Genomic DNA, 24681 nt, shown 5'->3' with positions numbered 1-24681 from the left:
ATTAGTAAAGGAGAGTGACCATAATGAGAGAAAGCAGTCAGAACGTTTGGGCAAAGCTCAGCCTGAGTGGCTCAGGTGGTTGTTTACGTTCAAAATGGAAATGAAGAAGACTTTACGCTTTATTTTGGAGCTGTTAAAGCATGGACTTTTATTGTGAAGGGCTGAAGAATGGTCTCAGAGGTTTTGACAGCATTGATGGTAATGTGGACGACCAGCAGCTCCCAGTGGCCGAGAGGGGCACACGGCTAATTCACCGGTGTTAGCGTCCTTTTGACCACTCTTGTAAACACAAAGATAAAGTAAGCCGTTAAAACGATATTTGGTTACAAAGATAAGAAGTTAGACTTTAACACCATTAAATTAACTCAAAACATTTCACCATCATTTATAATTGTAGGTTCAACAGAAAGTTTGATAGAATTTAGCCGGAAACTGTCCCACTGGTGACACTGGTTCCGTTACCTCTTACAACCGCGCTTTAAAGAAATACACACTATCCTTTTAAACGACAGATTACTTTTCATCCATCAACTAATCGATGTATTGCAGCTCTATAACTGACGTAGGCTTTTAGAATGTAGTGGACACATCTGTTCACTGAGCCAACCCGTTTGGTATCGTTGAACGGAGATTAAATAAGTGACCATGTGTCCTGTTCTGTGTCAGTGAAAGAAGGCAAGATGGTGGGTTGTTGACTTTGTTCTTAATCTACTCACACAAACTCGTCTGTTTTACCTTTATATGACTTAAAACATCAGGGTACGGTTTTTAATGTCTGGCTGATAAATTACACTGTTCTTTAAAGTAGTACCTCATTGTAGCATAGAAATTATTTTCTTATATTTGCACTATTTCACTATTTTCACACTTTTTAAAATGTCTTAAAGTTTCATTTTTTCACCCCACGGAGCAGCCACACATAAACCTGTATTCACAAGTAGAAATATCGATTTTATGTGTGATTTTTGTGTCTTACCTCATATTTATGAAGGCACTGCCATTATGTATTATTTATACCTTCTTTATACAGTGCATTGTCTGTTTTTTTTAAACAAAAATCTGTTGTTTTTTTCAAACTAAAATGATGTTTTAAATTACCTTTTTTAAAAGTGCCCTGAACCACAAAATCCATCCATCATCAGAATTTCAGTGATGAACTTGCAGAAATCTGCGTCGTATTGTGAACCTCCTCCTTCCTGGGTCTTGTGACCTTTGCCCTCCCCCCTTTTTTTTAAAGCCTGCTCTTTTCCTGCTATTGTGCCATCTGTGTACTGACACCCCCCTTTTCCCTTTTCTGCCCTTTTATCATTTCAACTGTGACACATTCCAGATGGAAATGGAAGTTACTGTAATAAAGACTGCGAGGAGGGAGATAGCGAAGTGCAAGAACAGCAAAGTGTCTGGGTAAAATAAACACATGAAGCTTCCATACTTGCATAACCCTGAGCTTGTTCATTTGCTGCCTTTATGAAAACAAAGTAGAAAGTCTGCAGGTGAACAGGGGGATGTTACTGTCACAGAGGAGGAAAGAAAATATTCACATTTAAGAAGCTGGAATCAGAGGATTTTGACTTTATTGTCTTAAAAGATGACTCGAACCGATTATCAAAATGGTTGGCGATTAATTTAATAGTTGACAATTTATCAGCAATAATTACAAGTTTTTAAAAATATTATATGCTTATTAAATATGTGCTAATAAGTGCATACATTTGCAGAACAGAAATGAGAACATTGGATAAACTGAATTCATTTTCAAGGTTCTAACAGATTTTTTAATCACTCCATAAATCATAAAATACTGGCAACAGTAAAAAATTAAAAAAAAATTGCCATATGAACAAAGCCCTCTTTAAAAAACAGAATATAGATAGGAATGAAACGGGGAAGTTTGGTGTATGTAAGTGCTGCTAAAGTGGAGAGTGAGAAAAGGCCTTTAGAGATATGGATTGTAAAAATCCTATATTTTGCAAAACACTACAGGAGAATAGGGTTAAAAAAAAAAACGGGGGGGGGGGGGGGACTAATATTTATCACCACGAAACATCTCCAGTTGATTACCGATAGTAAGAAATAATTACTTAGTTTTCTGATTATAATGTTTAAAGTTGTAATCCGTAAGAATCGAGTGACGTTGCTCTAGCGGCCTCTTTCGCAGTAAGATGTAACTGCAGGCGCGCCTTTGGGACTTCATCTCCCGGAGTTCCTTTGGAAACAGAACAGTGTCGACTGTGTGATGCCTTCACATGCTTCCACACTGACATGAGGTCCCAAGAGAGAAGGGGAACAATGTAAAAAGCGTCACTAACTGTGCGCACTCAGATCGTATTCCTCGGCAAAAAAGCAAATACGAGCTCCTTCATTAGTGGGTCACATGATCAGGCACCAGAGTGACAATTAACTAGTTGAAAATCTTACGGACTACAACTTTGAATATGCAAATGAGGAAATCTGAATGCTGACTTTGCAAAGTGAAGAAAAATAAACACCTAAATGTGTGTTTTGGATGTTTTCTTGTTAAGGAAGGAAAACAAAAATTGACCCTTAAATTGATAGAAACGGTGTTTGATGGAGTTTTAGTGCATTTTAACCATGTTACAGCAACAGATAAATAAGCATTTAGTAATGTGAATTATGATTTTTCTGTTAGATTTATATAATACAATAAAACAGTATCAAAATGGCAGAGATGTTTATATGGTTGTGAGGACTTGCTCTAGAATTGCGATGGACAGACAGAGGGATTTGTTTACACACATTCCTGGTGTGGCGCTTCACTCTTCCCCCGTGGCACGAGCTTTGAGGGGTTGCCATTAGTTTCCTGTGGGAGTTGAGCAGACATCAAACATTTACTGCCTTCCTCTGTTTAAAACTGTGATCAGATACATGATTTTAAAAACAACCAAAAACCGGCAGTGGATCGTGAGAGGAAGGTGTTTTTGAGCCCATCTGTTAGAAACAGCACAGCAAGTCTATGACCAGAGTGAGATGGTACGTTGTCCAATCTGTGCCTCTGGTACTCTGAAGACTGGATTCAGTTCTTTCAAATCGCTCATGAAGCTCTCTCTCTTTTCTGGTCCCAGTATCTTTTATGATCCGACATCAGAATGGCTGGTGTTGGTGTTACTTAACTTGCGTTGCCTCCCCGGGTCTCCCCCGCCTCCGTTGGGAGCGTTGGGCTGGGTTCCTGCTCCCATCTGGTTCCCAGTTCCCTCTCTGGGTATGTAGTTCACCACAGTGTTGATCAGGTTGTTGCGGAAGCTCTTGCTGAGGAAATTGTAGAGGATGGGGTTGGCGATGCAGTGGAACAGAGAGAGGCCCTGCACCACACTGAACGAGAAATAGAGGACTTCTATTGCGTTGCAGCTGAAGACGAAGGGGTTGATGTCGTCTATGATCATCAAGACCATGACCAGGTGGTAGGGCAGCCAGCATACCACAAACACCAGGGAGTACACATGCACCAGCCACACGTCGCGCCGGCCCTGCACGTCCGGTGCAGTACGAACTGCGCGAGCGATCAGCACGTTACAGGTGATGATGACAGCGGCGGGGCCCATAAACTGGAAAATCAGGGAAAGGAAAGACACGGAGACAAACCATTCGGTGAAGCTGTGCTCGGGCATCATGTAACAGCCCGGCTCGTCCCACTCTAGAAGATCCACGTGGATGTTCTCCATCAGAGCAAGGAACAAGGAGAACACCCACAGGCCTCCGCAGAGCACCCAGCGGCGCCGACCCACCACGGGGAAGAAGGACGGAAAGGAGGGTCTGGTCAGAGACAGGTAGCGCTCCAGGGTCATGAAGGCCAGGAAGAAGGAGCTGCTGTAGAAGTTGACCACATAGATGAGGTTGGTGACCTTGCAGAGGAAGCGTCCCCACAGCCAAACCTTGTCCATGGTCATCTCCATCATGAAGAAGGGCAGGATTACGATCACCATGAGGTCAGACAGGCTCACGTTGATGATACAGAAGAGAACCCCGTTGGCCGAGTGGCGTCGGCGCCAGTTGACCCAGACGACCAGCAAGTTCTCCAGCAAGCCCACCATGAAGGTGAAAAGGTAGATCAGGAAGAGGCAGATGCGCCGATAGTCTCCGGCAGCATCCAGCTCGATGGTGCACTCGTAGAGGAACCACGGCGTGCCGTTTAAGGAGGCCAGTGAGTGGTTGTGCTCGTGGGTGCTCATGGTTCTGGAGTGAAAAGCAGAAGAAAACTGGTTCATATCTGGACAGAGTTCAGGTTTACTTTGGGGTTAATCTGATTACGTTTCCAGACGTTACATAACAGAAGCACAGGAGGAGGAGGGTGGGTGGCAGACGTGTTGGGTTGAAATGTTACTCGGATGATTTTAAGACGTGGATACTAAAACCCCCAGAGATTATTAGAAAGTCATTTCACAACAAACAACATGCAGTTCAGAAGGTCTACATGTCCCACTTTGAGGTGCTGTGAGTGCATGTTTGGATTTGTTTAGAATCCATTAAAGTTATACTTAATATTTGTCATTTAAAGAGTACTCCACCAATTTAGCGTTCCTATAGAACTGCATGCATTCTTTTTATACTCTTTATTTGGTGTGATCCCTTACGGTAGTTAAGTGATTAGTTTTATTTCTGTCTAATATTTGTTTTTTTCTGCATCCTCTTCCATCTCCCCCTAAACAGTTTATTTCATACTTGCCAACATTGAGGCCTCAAATAACAACAACAAAATAAAAAGTACATTGAAACTACAGAATAATATATAAATAATAATCAGTTTTAATTTATTAATTCATTTTATTATATTAAAAGCCCCTGTCCCTTAGAGAGTCTGTGCACGCCGCTGCTGCTTCCAGTATAAACGCTTTCACGAGTGCAGAAATGTCACTGTAGCAAATATTATGGGATATTTAAGCAGCAAAACTAAACACTGCAGTTATAAACCTGACACAGGAAACTAACTACACTTTAAGCTTCTGAAATAGCCAGTTGAGTCATGCTGCTGTGTTTCTTGTACGTAAATTAACAGACTAGAGCAGCAGCTCTGTTCACATTTTAGAGAATGTAATTAATATTTTCCGCATAATAATTAATGATCAACTCGACTGCTGACAGTTTGGTCGGAGATCCAGATGTGTTATGCTAGTTGCAGCTAATGCAGCCTCTACAGAGGGCTACAGAGGTCTGTAAACTCACTTCTTTCTAACTCCACACTTCCAGATGTTTGCTCATTTTCAAACTGGTAGTCTTCAGACCCAACTGATGCCGATGCCAAGTGACATCACTTAAGGCAAGTGATCACACTCTGGAGCCACAAAGCGCTTTATAACTTTTGAACATACTTCCGAGCACCCTTAAACACACTTAACCTGGTTGGACTTCATCATTTAGATAGAAACTTAAGGTGGAAACAGGTTGTTACATCTCCAAAACTATACCCCCCACACACACACACATGCACCTCATACACACTAGGGATAGTACAACCCCCTACTATGGACAGTGTAATATGTGCAATGTACAAATGTAGCTTTATGCAGCATATTTTTTAGCATAACGTAGCATTTTTAAAATTATTTTAACTGTATATAATTCTTGCATTTAACTTTTCAACTCTCTATATACCCTTGTTTTACTGCGTCGTACAACAAAGTTAAATTCCTGTGCACATTTGGCGAATAAGGTGATTCTGATGCTGCTATAATCGGACTTTCGCGTACCTTGTTGTGATGACGAGTGCACTGGAGAAGATGAAGAGGGCAGGTTCCCTCCTGAGGCCTCGCTGTCTTTCTGTGTAAAGCCTGAAGACACCAGATGACTCCTTCCAGCTCTGATGTTGGGGGCTATCTGAGCAATAAAGCAGCCAGGAGCTTCAACCCTACCATTTCTCATTGGCACAAACACACACACACACACACACACACACACACACACACACACACACACACACACACACACACACACACACACACACACACACACAAACACACACACACACACACACACACACACACAGGCACACACACAGATCTGACAGGACATCCTCAGTCAGTAGTGGGGAGTGGTATAGAAGCCCAGATGTCAACAAAGCTAAAGGGAAGCTCATTTCAGCTGGAAATAAAAAAGAAATGCAAAGATGAATGATCTGTTCATCTCTCATGGGAGAAACTAGTACAAACAAATCCATGCTATGATTTAACATCAGCTGCTCTCTCCACGTGTTTTTCATTCTTCCATAAATGGCAAGTAAAAACTGTACAACAAAAACATTACGACTGAAGGGGGGGCAATATTTAACACACACCTGCTAGCCTAATGTTCCTTAAACACACACACTGTTGTCTAATACTGAAGTTACAAAAGAAAGCATTTTTAATAAGATCAGGGGTAAAAGTAAGACGGCATACCACTAAAAGATTTACAGGAGGTATGTTGTACCGGGAAGAAAAAAAACTGCACTTTCAGCATGAAAACAGACCTGCTAATGTCAAATGACCAGAATCAACACGTTTTCCCCAGTTTACACTGCATGTAACTCGCTCTGAACTGTCTCTAAGTTGTGTCTGAACCTTCTGTGCAGCGCTTTACTCCATAGACAACGAGCGTGATAGCACACAGCACATGCACAGCTGGTTTCCAAAGTGTTTTAGGAGACAGACATTAGATGCAAAGTCTCCCAAATAAAAACAACATATACAGAAAAACATGTTGACGTTTCAATCTTCTGTTTTTATGTGTGCAGTGTTTCGATGGACAGACAACTGGCGAGCTACACGGCGCGCGTGTGGCTTAACCAGATCTTATGCCACCGTGTGCAGCTGGAAAAATAAAAAAGTGTTTCAGCAGACAGACGTTTGTTGCAAAGCCTGAGACTTTCACACTAGTTGCAGTATAAGAAGTCTTCGTGAATGCTTGATAAGTAGACTATAATAAATAATTAAGTGTATTTTTTGGTGCGCGCACACTATGGGTCAATATGATAGTACCGCCAAGAAAAAACAACTACTGTCACCCCTGAATAAGATTAAGGGTTTACAGTGTGGGTCTGTATTTAAGACACAACGCTGCTTTGAGTTAAATGTTGACATGCTAACACCACAACGACAAAGCTATTGTCCATGTTCACCATCTTAGTTTGGCATGTTAGCACGTTAACATTCTCAACGACAGCGCTAACATACTGGTATTAAACAACGTTAACCACTACATTTATATGGCAGTGTTTACTTTTCAAACGCAGATTTTGTATCCTAAGCTGTGCAGATGATTTCATGTAAATAACTGTTCCAAACCCAACGATATCAGAACTTGTGTCTGACCAGACCCTTCAGTTTATCTTGTGAGTGACCCAAGGGGGGGACCCTGAGCCCTAGGTTTGAAACCACTGGATGACACTACCTGACTTGACCACATACAGTAGTGGAATCGAGCCCCACTCCCTGCTGCTTGTGCATTCATTCATCAGTATTAATTAGGGATGATGCGATTTGAATCCATTTTCTATTTAAAACTTTTTTTTCCCCCATCACTGACAGATACGTATCTCAATGTTAGATGTTATCGAGTCTTGATTCCTAAAACATCATGGTTTAAAAATCTGACAATTGTCGTTTACATTTTCTAATTATTCTTTTTATTTAAAGATACACAGAAACAAATGTGATGTAACTGCCATATTTTGGGGGGAATGTACCACCACATTAAGGCCATAAATAATTGATTTAAAATGGGAAATCGCGGAAACTGTTTTTTAAATTTCGATAATTAAAATTGAAAGCTCATTTCAATGCACTTTTAAGTGCAAGTTAAGTTTAAATATATTACTTTTGCTTTTTAGGGAAAACTTATAAATCATGGTATTGTGGTAATAGTATGTGGACATGATGGTTTTGTTTATGTTTGTTTGTCTTACCATCAGTGATACATGTCAAGTTTATCTATATATGTTTACTTGTACATTCTGTGAATTATTCAGGTCCTGTGTTGTGTTTTTGTTACCACGGTTTTGTTATTGTGGTTGTTATTTAATGTAATTATGCACGACAATGCATAGGTGCACAGGTGTTGTGCTGACTCCAGGAAGCTGTGGCTATGGTCCCAGCTAATGGAGATTCCAATAAATCAAATAAAATCAAAGCACATCTTTAAACCCTTACCCTATTTATCAGTGGATACGACAAAACACAAGGGAGGCACAGTGAAATTGTGGGCCAAAGAAAAAAAAAAACAGTGGAGTCATTAGGCCTGGGCACCTCAATTTGGAAAAGGAGGTAGAGCTAAAAGCAAGGCCTTTGAGTCACACACACACAAACAAAACACTGGCGCACTGTCATAGAACACGTGGGTGGTTGATTCATTTCACAGTTGTCCTTGAGTCAGAAAATATTGTAAATGAACAATAAATCAATGTAAATATTCGCCATCCATTCGAAGGTTCCGTCAGAACTGAGCGGAAACCATCACTTTATTTCTAGCGACATCTGCTGGAACCCGCCAACAGGGCCGCTCCAGTTCCATTGAAGCTCCAACTTCTTTCTTTTTGGTGACTCAGCCTCCTTCAATGGCCGTGAGGTAAAGCAGGAAGTACCATTTCCACCATAAATTGGTGCAGAAATCTTCACCGGAATACAGGAAGTTAAGCGTTTGATGCTTAAAATGTCCTCTCCTGCTAGATAATGCCCATTTCTTTGTCCCCAGTCCACCTCTGGTTTCACGGTTCATCCAGCATCAAAACTGGATCCCAGTTAACTCAGATTTCTTCTTACAGGTGTTTGTTCCGACAGCAGTTTTAGTTTGCATTCATTTCATGAGAGTGAGTTTCTTCAGTGCATACCCTGCAGAAACAGTAAAAAAAAAACAGGCACCACATAGCAGAGAACAATGGCAGGAAGCCCTTTGCTGTGGGGGCACGGTGAGTGACGGGCAGAGTGTGGAGGAGGTGGGAAGCCTGGGGCACATCACTGAGGAAGGGGGCTGTTTAACCTAGACCCCCTCAGAGTCACACACACGCAGTTTCTCCTCAGCCCTCGTAGGTGACGACAGCAGATCGGGTTTAATTGAGAATGTTGCGCCTAATGATGAACTGTTACTTAAGTATTGCACAACAACAAGTGGGACCTTGTCATCTCCTCGAAATGATGCCATTGAGTAAACCTGTGTCCTCCTCGATGGAAGGTCATGACTGAGGTCAGCGTCATTCAGAGGGAACACAGGAACGTTTGTGTTGGCTGTGATTCACACTGATTAATGGGGATCTGCTCCCCTGGCCGTGGTGTTCCTACACTGCCTCTCCGTATATCGTCAGCAGTTTGTAGCTCGCTGAACTTTCAACGACGCCCTCCTCCTTCTGTTCTCGCTGCTCATCCTGCCTGAATCCTATTGTCTGAATCCGGCCGGTTTCTGGTGAAACGAGTTGGAACTAGTCAGCAAATTCGGCCTCCTCTGATGAAACGGGAAGGAACCAGTCAGCATAAACACATCTTCTGGAAAGAGAGGGACAGAAAACAGTCCCTGACCCCCACCATGTTAGCCAAGACTTGATTAAAACTACTGTAATGACAAACATCTTGTTTACTGCAGTGGCGGACTGTGGCTGTCTGAAGGGCAGGGGGGAAAATAAATAAACAGGGGACCAGCTTAGTACAGGATACTAAATCATGCTTTGCTATTTTAAAGGGATAGGTCAACTATTTTGAACAGGTACTTATCGGTGTATTAAGCAATAGCTCACGACAGGCAGTGCTATGTTGGGATTATATCAACGCTAAGGGGCAGTGTTAGGCCCCACGCGACAATTATTTATAGCTTAAACTAGCATATAAACACTCAATTGCTTTAATAGCTCAATGTTGTTAAGATATCTACTGAAACTTTTGTTTTTTCCATGGACAGATTTAAAGGGAAATTCCAGCGTAAAATCATCCCAGGGTCTTTTGCAAAATACAATCATCAAATAAACCATTGAGACCATTTTTTTTAAGTAACAACTGATAACGGAGAAATCCAGGAGAGCCGCTAACTGCTGAATGTGGCTGACAGTGATTAGCTCGGGGCAGTACGGTGAAGGCATTCAAAGGTCTTTTTTAACCACTAATAGTGCTGAAAATAACAGCAAACCTCTGCAGCAGCGTGAGAAGAGTCCCTACACACAAAACAAAGCACCAATGGGCTCCTTCCTTTGGGATTGACTTTGGTAATTGACTTGAATTGACTTTACTATGAAGTCTTTAAAACACTCTTTTATTAAACTCCTGGTTCACTAACTACGTTGTTGGTGCTTTGTTTTGTGTGTAAGGACTCTTCTCATGCTGCTGCAGAGGTTTGCTGTTATTTTGAGCAGTATTAGTGGTTAAAAAAGACGTTTGATTCTGATTCTGGACGAATCTCATCAATCCCTGGGGCTTTGCCACTGTGGAGTTGTTTGACTACCTCAGTGACATCCGCCAGAGATATTGACAATGATTCCCCATCAGCCTCCAGCTCTGCCTCTACAAAAGAGGGCGTGTTAGTCAGATTAAGGAGTTACTCAAAGTGCTCCTTCCACTGCCCGATTACCACATTGGCTGAGGTCACTAGCATCCCATCCTTACTGTAAACAGCTTGGACGGTTCCCCGTTTCCCCCTCCTGAGGTGTCCAATGGTTTTCCAGTAGCACCTTGGTGCCGCCCGAAAGTCCTTCTCCCTGACTTCTCCGAACTCCTCCCACACCCGCTGCTTTGCCTCTGACACAGCAGAGGCTGCAGCCCTTCTGGCCTGTCGGTACTTCCTTCTTCAGAAGGACAGCTTCCCTGTGTGGTCAGGGGATCTTGTATATCTGCTGAAATGTATTTTCCATGGACAGATTGAGCTGCTTCGTCCGTGAACATGAAGTATTGGCTTAAGCTAAAGATAGCACTATGTTACCACGGTGTCACAGACACAGCTGACTGACATTTCCAATAACGGAGAGCTTTGTTAAAATAAGGATAACACATCACTTCATAAATATGTTGAAATCTTCAGCAAGTCCTTACACTGTAATAAATAGATGTAAGTGGAGTGATCTATTATTGTGTCTAAGAATTGGAAGTCACAGCCATGCTACAGAAATTCTATCACGGCTAACAACCGGATTCCTTGATTCGAGCCATCTTATTTAAAACCTTCAGTAGATGACGGTCAGCATACCGCTAGCTTAGAGAAGTAGACGGGAGTACTGAGGCGGAAGCCACCTAAAAAGGCCCACATGAATTAAATAGTCAGTTTAAATGTACGCTTATATTTGGAATATTTTACCCGCTTTATGATTATGTTCTAATAACATGGTCCCACTGTGATACATGGGGTTTGCTGTATGTTGCTAAATAGGGGTTAAGAGACTGTGGTTATTATGGGATGCTACGTTACGCGTGGAGCACGTGAAAACAAAAACAAGGAAGTGTTGATCTAGACATGAGGCTGAAGTAAAAAGTCAGTGTATGTTCTGTAGTAAAACGTCTGTGCGCGTCAGTCTTTCACACACAATAATGATGCCATCAGATATCGCTCTCTTACATTTCCCACATAAATTTTCCCTACCTTTTTCATCAGAAGACCATCAAAATCAGAATGATTCCACACGCACACGCACAAATAATGAGTCAAAGACGTTTCAGGACTTCCTTGTAAAATATATTTTGGTCCAAAAGCTGATCTGCAAAAATACAACATGTGCAATCATCGAGTAGATGAGGCATCGTACAGAGGATCTGTATCTACGCTGTATCACTGTGTAAAGGCTAACTGCAGAAGCTACTGAAATGTAGTGTTATTGTCAACAACGGTTTGTTTTTTTGACACAGTACCCTGGTTATCACTAAATCTCAAATGTTATTACGATACACAGACAACAGTTCCTACCTCTATTGCTATATTTATCTAAATCTTACCCTATCACAATGATTCACATAGCGCACGTTTGCCATTTTAATGCACAAAACATTACATCATGTTCAAAAAGGACACTGTCCGGGATAATGATGGATGGGCTCATTCTCAAAAAGTGTTTGGATGTCGAATTACACATCGACACATGAAAGTATTTCATTAAAAAAGCAGGACTGATGGTCAGCCACCCAACAAGCTCTGGTAGCTAAGAGACACCAGACTGGTTTAAATGTGCTCTCTATTTAAAACACCACACATTTACAATTTCAATTGACAAGGTTATTCTGTAGGATTTATTCTAAATTTAGTAGAGACTGGTGGATTGTGTTTAATTGAATTGAATTGATTTAATTGTATGCAAAGTGCAACTCCTTTCAGGATAAAGCTTTGATCCCACACATTTGGCACTCTCAACATTCAAATGGCCTACTTCAATAGATAAATAAGAGTACGTAAAGTATAGACTAACATCATTTTTGATACCTATCTCCATTAAAAGATTATTCTATGATTTAAGGAACAGTTTCACATTTTTGGAGCTACGATTATTTGCTTTCTTACCAAGAGTTAGACGAGAGAATAGATACCAATACAAGGCTACGGCTTAGCTTAGCAGAAAGACTGGAAACAGGGGGAAAGAGCTAGCCTGGCTGCGTTCAAAGATTGACACAATGGATGTGGACTGTTTGTATAAAGCCTGCCATTGACTGCTTATTTCGACATCATTACCCCCCCTTCCGCTATCAATTTTCTATCAGCTGGCTTAGAGTAAATAAACTAGGCTGCGTAGTTTGGTCAGAAAGTGGCGATGTAAGCAACACATGGCTGTATGTATCGCATGCTGAACAGAGCAAAAGCAGTCTTGGTTGCTAACCAGAAAAAAAACAAGTCGCCTTGTTCATCTAGCCATCTACAAGAGACGAGTGCAGAGACATCTTCAGGATTTGTTTCAATTGGACACGTTTTAATATGTCTTTCATGTCAGCTAGTATGTCCATGTTTCATGCTGTCTGGAGACGAAAACACGTTATGGAAATATCCGGAGAGACGTCAACAGTGGAAACAGTGCATCAATTTAGTGCATCAACACTATTTCAAAAAAGGCAAAAACAACCTCAAGCAAGCGTAAAACTTTTATGCACATTTGATGAGGTTGTGTTCCGTTTCCCCGTTCCCATAAAGCTTTCTTAATGTGGATCTTCTAAATCCACATTGAAATAGGTTGATGGAAACACGGCTTGTTATGCTACTACAGGTAAAAAAAAACTCCACAGGTAACCTTTAACAGACACACGAGTGATATCTGACTTTTGGCAATAAAGCAAAATAAGCAAACTTCCCAAAATGTCAAACTCTTTCTTTGAGTTTGCCTGGAGAACCAGAGCAAAGTGACTGAAGAAAAAAGAAAAGAAAAGAATATTTGATCTCGCACTGATGTGGTCTAACACTGATCAACAGCAGTTTCGTTCAATGGACCCTAAATCCTCCAGAGTTATTCCGTTAAAGAGTGCTTAATATCTATAAGAAATGCATCTTAAATCTCAAAAATAAATATATGCATCAGAAGTAGTACATTATTATATTGCTACAACGTAGTCTCGCCTCAGATCACCTCATTTAGACGATGATCTGTGTGTTCATACTATTTTTGGTCAACGGTAAATTAGACGTTTAGCTCTCGATTTTATGGCGGCGTTCGTGGCCGAGCGTTATGCAAAGATGTTGAAGATGAAGTCGCGAAATCGTTTGGCGTACTGCTCGGGGTGGACTGTGGAGATTTCAGCACCGGCCTGCACCAAGAAGAGAAAGAGAGAGAGAGGTAAAGGTCATCATCTGTAAACATCGTACAATTCATCACACACGGGCGAACATCAAACGTGCAGGTACAACCTCCACCTCTTTCCTTCCTCTCTCTTGCTACTCACCCCATGTTTGACAGTTTTTGCTGCGTGAGCGGCTTTCTTCTTGGTGTCGTACTGAGTGAGTACGTCAATCAGGCCCATGAAATAGACCTCCCTCTGCGGGGCTCCTGAGATGAAAGGCAGAGGGCATTCAGGGTTATTTTGCTGGGTCTGTATTGACAGTATTGTGACATGTCTCATAACATTCATCAAGATTAAAGCTCCCTGGTGAGAAGTGAATAACAGCAAGAAAAAGCTATATTATTATTATAGTGGCGGTGAGATCATAACACACGGACATATATAGAAGACTTCAGAGGAGAAACCCTTTTTGTGTTTGGATGGGCTGCAACTAACGAATAATCTCGAGATGGTTTTCTGGATTATTTATCGTTTTGTGTTGATAAAATGTTTGAAATTTTCAGTAGATGAAAAAATCTATATATCATGTTAAACTGAATTTATTTGGGCTTTGGAAAAAACAAGAGATTTAAAGTCATCAGCTTGGACTTTGAGAAACTGGGAAAGGACATTTTTCACCATTTTTGGACTTTTTATGGACGATCAATCGATAATGAAAATAATCGTTGGTTGCAGCCCTAATATTAATATCAATAACAATGATCCTAACTGTATCCATGCAGCAAGGACACTTGGATGCAAACAAGTTCCCACGATGCTGATTAAGTCTATTATTGCCAGGGAAAAGCTCTCTGTATTTCTCAGTAAACCGGAGTTTTGGTGTCTGTGGCAAATTTCCTGCACAGACGCACAGGAAGAGATGCGTTTTACGACCAGACAGAGCTCAAGTGGGCAGGAACAGTAGAGAAACCTGGAAGCTATGGTGGAAAATCCTAAGAAGCGTCCAAGAAAAGATTCAAGAGTGGATAAAAAGCACTGCTGGGGGCGGGGGGAGATACACCCATGGACAGCGTTTGTGTTATAACTTTCACTGCCAGAGGGGGGGGAGACAAAAAGTTTTGCCCTGCAGCTTTAAGTATTAGAATCGTTATCAGGAGAGAAACAGTTAATCAGTGCGTCTCTACCTAAAACAAGCCTTTCACCAAACTCCACAATTTAGTTTCAGTCTGGAATGATCTTATTTTGTGGTATTCACCTGGGCAGCTCCCGACTGCGTACACATCCACGTAGGGGTCAAACTCGCCGGGCCCCAGAGGTTTACAGCACGACATGTAACCAGCGATTCCCTCTGGTGAAGTGCCGTAAGAGCCCGCCGTAGCGCCCGGTGCCAGGCCGTTCTCCGCCTCTGGTTCTTCCTCATTTGAAACCTCCTCGCCTTCCTCCTCGTCCCGTTCAGCCCGGCCCACGTCGTGGATACCGAGCAGCAGGCTGTAGTCCATGATCTTCAACCTCACCAGAAACTGGGGAAAACGGGAGGAAGGGCATTTGTTAAGAAGCTTTTGCAACAGAGAACATCGATAGTGCTGTTAAATTCACTAGAACTGAAACGATCCATTTTTCTAATTAATAATTTAAGCTTCCAACTCTTCTATCATCTTGTTTTTCTACGATAGTTAACTAAAGATCTTTGAGCTTTGAACTGTTGCTCCAACAAAACAAACTACTGGAATATTCAACTTGCACTACAAGGAAATTGTGAGGACCAGATTGTTACGTCTGCATTCTGTCCCAAACTTCTTCATTCTGTCTGCACTCCCTCGATGTTTAGGGAAATGAACCCAGACAGCAATAATGATCGTTAAGCACCTGGAACGTCTGCTTTTCAGGATTAGGGAACGCCATATAGGAATTGTAATAGCTGTTCAAACCACCTCACAAATGGAAACATGCTGTGGTTAATGTTGAGGAATACATTATTTTCATGATCCATGAATCTGCAGATTTTCTTCCAGATTGATCCATCAATCATTTGGTGTTTGAAGTGTTGCAAATGGCAAAAGATGCTTTTTCACAAGCTCCTCGAGTCCAGGGTGACGTATTTAAATGCCTTGTTTTGTTTGTCCAACCGTCCAAAACCCACAAGATATTCAGTTTATTATCATAGAAGGGCCGGCACTCCTCTGTTAGAGCGATTCCTGACGGTCAGTTCTTGGTATTTTCTATGTTTTTATACCATGTGTTCCTGTGTGAGCCACGTCAAAGACAAATTCCCATTGCCTTACAACAGACAATTAGGCTGTTTTCATTCTGATTCTGAATACTCACATTTGAGAAGCTACATTCATCTAAAAAAAAAAGACTGACACAATTATCAAAATCGTTGCTGATTAATCTACTAATCATTTTATGTTCAGTTTGTACCTAAATTGACCTTTTTCACAAGTAAATTTCCCATCCTCCTGCTGCCAAAATGGCATCACGGGAGTGGTACGTCCCTAATGTGCCGATGCTGCCTCTGTGTGGTAGAAGTGTGCAACAACAGTTAAGTGTCACATTTAAATACCTCCACGTCTCTGTTGAGCTTCTCCATGAACTTCTCCTTCTGCTCATCAGTCACATACACCTTCTGCATGTTGTTCCTGAAGTCCATATCCTTGAAGGTAGGAAGTTCTTTCCCCTTTAGGAATAAAAGACACTTTTAGCAGGACGTAGGGGACGAGATGAGACAGCGGGCCACAGTCATTTAAAATGAGAGCAGATGAGCTGTTTCTTATTACCCTTTCTTTATCACTTGCTTCACGAGCCACCAGAGAGCCCTGCAACAACAAAGTGTTTTAAATATGTGACAGAAACAGAAGTGTACGAAGCAGTAGCGATATAACTTCTTCATTGCTTTATGAGAAGTGATATAGGTGATTAAAATGCTGTGTAGTTCCTCCTCACCTTCAGGTCGTACTTCCTGTGTACCAAGAGTCTGTGACTGAACATGTTCCTCATGACGATCAGGTAGGTCTCCTCGCTGTCCACGCTCACCCGGTACATACCCAGGAACTGTGGCAGCAGGGTGCTGCCATGACACTTCACTATGTGCTGCAGAGAGGAAACAACTGTGAATTTGCATGGCAGGTGCAGAAATGTTGTTGTCTAAATGTTAAATATGCAAATCTTAAAATACAGTAAAGGCGTATAATAAGACAGATTAATACCTGAACAGTATTAATAAAAGGCCTACAGGCCGACATATGCCCATATTTAAAGGTCACTTTGATGCAGAGCAATTAGTGAGTATCCAGGTTAGACTTTGAGCCGTGCTTTGTCAGTTAAAATAGACGCTCATGTCAGACTGACCTCATTCAGTGTCCCCTGACACACAAGGCGTCACTACATGTTCAAAGACTGTTTTTGTTTTGTGCATCTCATTTTTTTTTCAGATTTCTAACCTGAGCTCCTGGTGCAACACTCAGGTGCTGGTGAGGCTCTCATCTGGCAGGTGAAAAGAAGCTTTTGGTGACTAGGTGGCTATCACAAGAGACTAAGCAACAGTGAACGCTGGTAACAACAAGGAGTGTAGGACCCTCTTAGACCCTCTTTCCACCTAAATTACTGCGTATATGCAAGTTTTGAAGTGCCCTGAAAAGTAGGCAACAGAGTCATGTCGAATTGCCAGTACACAAGTATGCCTTTGTGTTTGATTTTTTTGGTGTGTCATGGATCATCACGAGCACACCGTAAAAACAGTAAACGGCAGCACGGAGGACAGTGACAATGTTACAGTGGTTGATTCTTTTTTAGACTGATTCAGTCTCTCTTTCAAACTGTTGCTTTCACGGAGGCTGAAAATGACAAAGAGTTGCGACAGTAACATCATAGCATTGTGCCGGAAAAAGGTTGAAAATGGATTAATAGCACTTTTACATCCTTGTAGTTATTCTGCAGATCTGTGGTGTCGGGGAGGTCATTTTCTGATACCCCCGAAAATCGCACTCTTTTTCACAAACGGATTTTGGCAGAGATAGTATCCATCCTGTGATTCACATCTGCTTAAAAATTGAATGGGTTCTTCCTTGGCCCGTACTACAACCTGCAAGTTTCATGAAAAATCAGACCAGTAGTTTTTCCGCAATCCTGCTGACAGGCAAACAAACAAACCAACAAACAGACAACCCCAGCTGGAAATACAAACTTCCTTGGCAGAGGTATACGTTTGCTTGAAAAGCTGGTCTCAAGACCATATCCCTACACCTGCCAAAAAAAACAAAAAACCTGATCCGAAACACTGAAAATCCATCCAAATAAAGCCCAAAGTACAACAATGATAACGCTTCTGCAGCAGAGCCATCATGCCTGGCCCAAATGTTTCAGTAAAGCATCTCAATAAGTAGTTCTTTTGCAGCTGGAAAACAACAGATATCTAAATGCCAAACATGTCATGTACCCTTGAAACTAAATGTTGCAATGCCAACGCAGGAGCTCTGTAAACAATGTGTTCATTCAGGGCCAAGTGAGTTCAAAAAACACTGTGAAACAGAGCTGCCATTTTTCCTCTCCATCTCCCTCCCACTTCTATGTAGGCTGCGTAACCACAGGCTACACATTCCAATAAGAGCTCAAAGCAGCCAAAAGTTTACTCAGTGGTACGTTCAGCCTGAAGTGAGACCCAGTTCTGAAGTATCCACACGACTCGGCCAAAGCAAACATGAACACTGATACCAGCAAGTGTAAACTAAAACCTCACAGAAACAAACTAAACAGAGGTGAAAGTATGTCACCCACCTCTTATCTCGCCTACCATTGTACTCTCCTATTTCCATGATGTGCTGATATGAACATTTGAATATCTTTAATAAGAAACAAAAAAGTGTGTTTGTTCTCTACGTGCGGCAGTGCTGTAACCTTGATGATGAGGTTTTGTTTTGTCTGTATTGTCATTCAGCTTCCCCACAGGGAGGTCAGATTCAGTTTGAGAGAGGCACCTAAAAGCCACATTTAGAGTTTTCCTCAGGGACACTTCAGCAGGACAGAGATCGCCGTCCTCAGGTTGAATATGTAGCTGTCTCCCTACTCACTGCACCACTTTGCTGCTCCTGGCGAGACATATGAATCTAAAAAAAAACAGTTATATTTGGGTCTACTTCCCTCACCTATCGGGCAGAAAAATAAAGAATCCCTCCAGGAAGCGCTCATTTCCAGGAGCTTATTTTAGCTAGGAAAGGTCCAAACAAAAGGTTAAAGAGAGTATTCTGTTAAGTAGGATAAACAGCGCCGTCAATGTGAAGTTTTATTAACAGTTCAGTACAGCAGACAGGAAGGAACGCTCCTGGTGATCCTGAGTGTGGTGCAGGCACGTCTGAAGACCTTTAATGAATGACTGAGGGGATGAATGAATGAACAGAAGGCGGACGGGGAGAGAGGATTCAGATTCAAGGCGCTCACGGGGAGGTTCAATTATAGCCTGACTTTTACTGCAGCAACAACTGTGACTTGACTCCACTTCATGTCACCAAGCTCTTTGCCAGATCTGGGTCCAGATTAAAAATCGATTAATAATAACAGAAAAAAATAATCCCTTTGAATTCAAATCTAGGTCCTTTAGTGCTGGGTATGACCAAGAACTTCTATCTCAGTTTCAAATGCATGACTAGGGCCATATTATAAGTTTACAGTGGCTTATTCTCCTCTCAGGAGTACGTAGAATATAAAAACATGCCGTTCTGTTTAGCTGTCACAGATTGTTGTGTGTCATGGTGTTTTGCCCTTTAAAGAGTTAATTGTGGGTTATCAATTGTTGTATTTAAAGTTATAACCGTTAGGGAGGTAAGTAGGGATGGGAATCGAGAACCGGTAACAAATTAGAATCAGACTCGGTATTGCATGCCTCTGAGCTTATCAAATGCTTATCGATGCCGGCATGTTTTTGTGACAGCTGTGCATAAGTTTAACACCACTCAGGAAAGCTCAGGAGATTATCTCTTTGACTAAGAAAACCTAAATGAAAACAGATATTCTCTCATCTACACCAGTGATCATCAACTGGCGGCCCGTGGGTTGAATCCAGCCCTCCGAACCGTCAAATCCAGCCTGTGACTGGATTCCAAAATTGTGAGGATCAAGGAGAAAATATTATGTAGAACACACTAAAACAACTGAAAACAGCAACAACTGAGACTCTGACTCATCAGTAATCCCCGACATCTATGACTCTGTTTAGGCCACATTCCGAAATGAGGACAAACTCGCTGCACTTTTTTTAAAAGTTATTATGCATTGTTTCACGCAGTTCTTTTTTTTTTTTTTACATAACTTTTCCTTATGCCCTTACTTAACATCAAATTAAACGTTAAGTGGGCTGCAGCGATTTCCAAATCACAAAGCTGAAATGGGCTGCTCAGACTGCTCAGTGGCAACCTTTTCTACATCAGTCTTGACCGCTGTCAGACTTATGTGCAAAAAGTCCTCCAAAGACTGGTGTGACAGTCGGTTATTTCGTGTGCTTTTATCGAGTTCATCTTGGAGAACGCAGCCTCGCAGGCGTAGGTTGAACCAAACATGGTGAGAACATACATAGCCAGCGTCTTCATTGTGCCATATGCTTTGGGACAGGACAACCAAAATACGTTCAGGCTTTCAGCACCACGGAGAGCAGCCTTCGTGTCGCCTACGGCCTGGATTTCAGCCAGCTCGCTCTGAACGGCATCATTTTCCAAGCGTTTGTGGAGAATTCTCCACTTGGGCTGATGGTGAATGGGTCACGCTCAAATCCAATGACATCCCCGGAAACGAAAAAGTCATTGAACCTGGCAGAGAAGTGTGTGAAGATCGTGTCTGTTACGTTGCTCTCTCCCACCGTCTTCAGTGTATTTAAGTCCTGTTGGTTTTAGGAGCGACAGTCCTTATTGTGCTCACCAAACCCTTGTTTTTGCTTATCAGGGCAGGTGCACCATCCGTCACTATCAGGTTGATGTTATCCAAGGACAATCCATGACTCCAGTTTTCCAAAGATGATGTCAGCAGTGGTGTTGTCCTCCAGCGGAAGCAATGTCAGCAGCTCATCTCGGAAATCTTGCACTCCTTTAAAACCTCACTTTCCAGTTATGTTTACAAAGCAATCCAGCATCCTGCAGAGATGCACATGTCACTCTCTCTTGATCAGTTAAAGTTTGAGTAATATTGCCACTTGCACAGGAGTAGGCAGATTTCAATGTGGCTATTTTTCTGTGCCGGACCTCTGACTGCTCAGGATATGAATCCTTGAAATGTGTGTGTGTTTAGTGTTGTGGTGACGGCACAGATTATATTCTTTTGCAACAGCAACAGTTTTGTTGCAAATGAGGCTTACAGGTAACGTATTTCTGAGGGTTGGCATGATAAATGCGTACTTTGTCCAATCATCATTAAAGGATCTGTTTTCCACATCAACGTTTCGTTTCATGGCCTTTGAGAGCGCCATTTTAGCCTACTGTGTTAAGAGGCCTTTTCCTTTCACTAACTTCCTTTCAAACTGTATTCGCACCCTATAATCAAGGCTTTGTTTCAGTTGTGTTTGTTTTTCCAAGTGCTCTATAAATAAAGTTTACTTGAATTGAGTTGAGGCAAAATTATCTCTATCACTCCTGGTGGTTGAATGTGTTGTAATAGATAGCAGCCTGACTCATAAAGGCAAAAAATGCCTTCAGTTTTGTAATAAACTAGAATATTTAATATTAATGTTATGCCAAAATGTGATTTTTATTTCATTTTATTAGGGGGTCCAGCCCTTAAGGTGAGCAGTAAAATTCTGGCCTTCGGACAAATGTAGCTGGTGACCCCTGATCTACACTGTGTTCAGTGCTCACAATCTTATCAATTCCTATCCCTGTAAGTAAGAAGGTAAAAGGGCTCCTCCTTCAATACACTTACAGTTTGCCCCGACCGCTGCGCTCTTGGTGAGGAACAATATTACATATTTTGAGAGTTACAGCAATTGTTTCAGCTATGCAGCAGTATGGCAGCATATGAAAAATTCATATCCTGAGGGAAATTAAAACCCAGCGCTAGATCATGTGTCAGCTTTGAAGGTTAAAAAGGAAAAATCTGCTGATATTCTACATTTTTCTTCTTTCATTTCTCTAGAGCAGCTAATGTGGATTGATCTGCAGCAGAAAATAGTCCCCCCACAAATGCACAGCATGAATGTTGGCTTAAAAACACCAAGCTGTTTTATTTGTCTTTTTTTTAAAAATTAAACAAGAGACTTCTCTGGTCTGGGAGTGATCATTTAAACTAAAAAAACCTTTATGTTCTAGGCCCGTCAGAACGGACTGAACAAAGTGAATTCTGTTTAGTCAACTCCTTCTGAGGCTTCACCTCCTGTGATCAGATATGGAAAATCAGTGTTCAGAGTCCTTTCAGTCTGTCCCTGTTGTACGTGCTAATGTTAAAGTCACTATGAACTAGCCGGAGTCAGCTAGCCACCTGGAATCATGTCCCGTAAACTACAGCAGGTTTCAATAGGTTAAATATATTTATTGTACCTGAAAGTATTGAGAGGCAGATTAACACGTTGTGGTTTGGTCTATCCGTGGGATTTCCATCAGGACCTTACCTGGTGATACTCAGACAGGATGCTGTGCATGTCTGCAATGTCTTCGCTGGAGATTTGCTTGATGAGCAGCGTTCGGTCATAGGAGTTGAGGAGCAGACCCTCTCCCTGGTCATCGACGCTCCTCATCGGGGGGCTGCGGGTCAATGACACCTGGAGAACACAAAGCACACAGGAAAGTGAAGGGATCATCTACCTTTTAATTTAAATCTGAATTAATTAGCTTTTCTAGATACATTCATTCCTTCTGTATTTACAATAGTTAGCCAACAAAGTGATTTTAGCTGCATACTGAATAGTACATCACATGCCTGATAGTCCAGATCCTCAATACCAAACCGTTCCCTTAGATTTCGGAAGACCTGAGGGCAGTATTCTTTGAACTTGAAATGTCCCGGAAGATTTTCTCTGCAATTAGAGAACACGTAGGAAAGTAAGAAGCAGAGCTGGCTCAACACACACAAACAGATCATCCACATGCTCTCTGACAGGTTTCAGCTTCTCCCGAGGTCTTACTTGTTAAAGAGGTGGTTGTTGACTTTGATCTTAGTGTTGGCTTTAAAGTCATCAGGCAGTAGCATTACAGGAACAGGCACCTGGTTGAGATCATTGATCTGGAAGAAAGAAGGTAATTTCTTACTTGTTTTATATCAACATACAGGGAATATTTTTAATCGCGGATTGGTAGCCTGATATCATCAGAATATTTTGAAAATGTGAATTAGTCAGGAACCTCTCACTTCCTTTTCTTTACCAACATATTTTACCTAAAGCGAAAACCAAATTAATTCAACATTCAGTCACATAGAGAGCCGTGTGTGAATGGAACCTACTCCCAAAAAATATTAAACAGCAAAACATTCATCAAGGTTTTAAAGTAATTGATATACAATTACGTTGTCTTAATTGATAATAACAAGCACACATTACCCCATATCTCTCAGAAAATCTGATCTGAAATATTTTGCACTACAATGAGAAACTTTATATTTGTCATGTGTTTAATTCACACTGGGGTATTAAAAAAATAGGTCTGAAAAATAAAAGTACCAAAAGTAACAGTACTCATAATGCAGAATGACCCATTTCACAATAGTTACATCACTGTTTTATTATAAGTGATGCATTAATGTTGCAGCTGGTGAGGGTGGAGCAATTTTCAACTCTGCTTTACTTCTCGATTTTGAATCTGTCCATTAATGATTTGTATTAATCACCTGAATCTATAGAGTAGCTGCTAACTAATGCTGTCAAATAAATGCGGTGGAGTAAAAGAACAGCATTGGCTACCAAAGTGTAGTCGAGTACATTCCACAACTGCACTTGTTATGCTGTATTTGTCTCTGTTACCAAAGTCCATATTCATAGCATTTCAGAACCAGAAATACTTGAATCATTATTTTTTATTACCTGTTATGATCAACTGTGGCCCCAGAACCACTAAAACCATATATGTTGATACCTGGAGTACAGGGGTGTGTGTGTGTGTGTGTGTGTGTGTGTGTGTGTGTGTGTGTGTGTGTGTGTGTGTGTGTGTGTGTGTGTGTGTGTGTGTGTGTGTGTGTGTGTGTGTGGGTAGATCCTAAAACAACACAATATTTAGTTAAAGCACTACTTTTATTTTCTTGAGATGATCCTCCAGGTTCACGAAATCTGCCGGGTCACATATTTCGGTGCAACACTACCAGCTGGCTCACTAGCTAACCGCTAACTAGCCCCATTTACATTAGCATTTACATTAGCATCCACTGTGACGTTAGCTTCCACCGACTCACCGAGTGATTGACGCCCCACATGAAGACGCTCAGGACGGGGTCGCTGGCTCGGAACACTTTCACCTTCTGCTGCACGAAGTGTTTCTTTTTCGTCTTAGTCTTCGGAGCCAGCACCACCATGGGACTGGACATGGCCCCGGAGTTACCGAGGGCAGCCATGACGACCACAGACTGCGGTGACACTTCCTGATGGCTACCGTTACTAAGCTAAACGGAGCTAACTCTCTCTGCCGCTGCTCCTCCCCCGGCCCGGGGTCTCGGTATGGAGGACGAAACATGACACAAGTCTCAATAAATCAATGTCTAAACTAAAACAGGAATAAATCAATAAATGCAGAGATAAATACAGACGAGAATGAATAAATGCTTAAACAAATGAATTCATAAATCAATAAATGCAGAAATAAACACAGAAATAAATGAATAAATGCTTAAATAAACGAATAAATAATTAAATACACGCAGAAATAAATGAATAAATGCTTGAATTAATGAATAAATAAATGAATAAACAAATGAATAATTGCTTTAAAAATGAATAAATAAATGCAGGAATAAATGAATAAATGCTTAAATAAATGAATAAATAAATGCAGAAATAAATACAGAAATAAATGAATAAATAAATGCAGAAATAATTGAATAAATGATTAAATAAATGAATAAATAAATAAATGCA

General features: G+C 41.4%; 2 protein-coding genes across 2 annotated transcripts; both read right to left on the bottom strand.

Moving 5' to 3' along the window:
- Positions 1 to 3089: 3089 nt before the first annotated feature.
- On the bottom strand, positions 3090 to 5805 carry ackr5 (atypical chemokine receptor 5; the record flags this gene model as incomplete). The annotated part of the gene is made up of 2 exons (XM_083920421.1): positions 5703 to 5805; positions 3090 to 4191 (listed from the first exon to the last, which is right to left on the bottom strand). The coding sequence occupies exon 2, from the start codon at positions 4185 to 4187 to the stop codon at positions 3090 to 3092; it is 1098 nt and encodes a 365-aa protein (XP_083776547.1). The 5' UTR covers positions 4188 to 4191; positions 5703 to 5805.
- Positions 5806 to 11644: 5839 nt separating this feature from the next.
- Positions 11645 to 24223, bottom strand: pip4k2ca (phosphatidylinositol-5-phosphate 4-kinase, type II, gamma a). Its single transcript, XM_083920752.1, has 10 exons — positions 24003 to 24223; positions 22744 to 22841; positions 22539 to 22635; positions 22231 to 22380; positions 16593 to 16739; positions 16427 to 16465; positions 16213 to 16326; positions 14905 to 15169; positions 13812 to 13915; positions 11645 to 13676 (listed from the first exon to the last, which is right to left on the bottom strand). Exons 1-10 carry the CDS (start codon positions 24159 to 24161, stop codon positions 13596 to 13598), a joined length of 1254 nt encoding a protein of 417 aa, XP_083776878.1. The 5' UTR covers positions 24162 to 24223; the 3' UTR covers positions 11645 to 13595.
- Between the last annotated feature and the right edge of the window lie 458 nt (positions 24224 to 24681).

This window comes from Echiichthys vipera (genome assembly GCF_963691815.1).
Source record: "Echiichthys vipera genome assembly, chromosome: 9".
NCBI lineage: Eukaryota > Metazoa > Chordata > Actinopteri > Perciformes > Trachinidae > Echiichthys > Echiichthys vipera.
The sequence above is the reverse complement of the archived record's forward strand: the minus strand, read 5'-3'. Positions and strand labels throughout refer to the sequence as shown.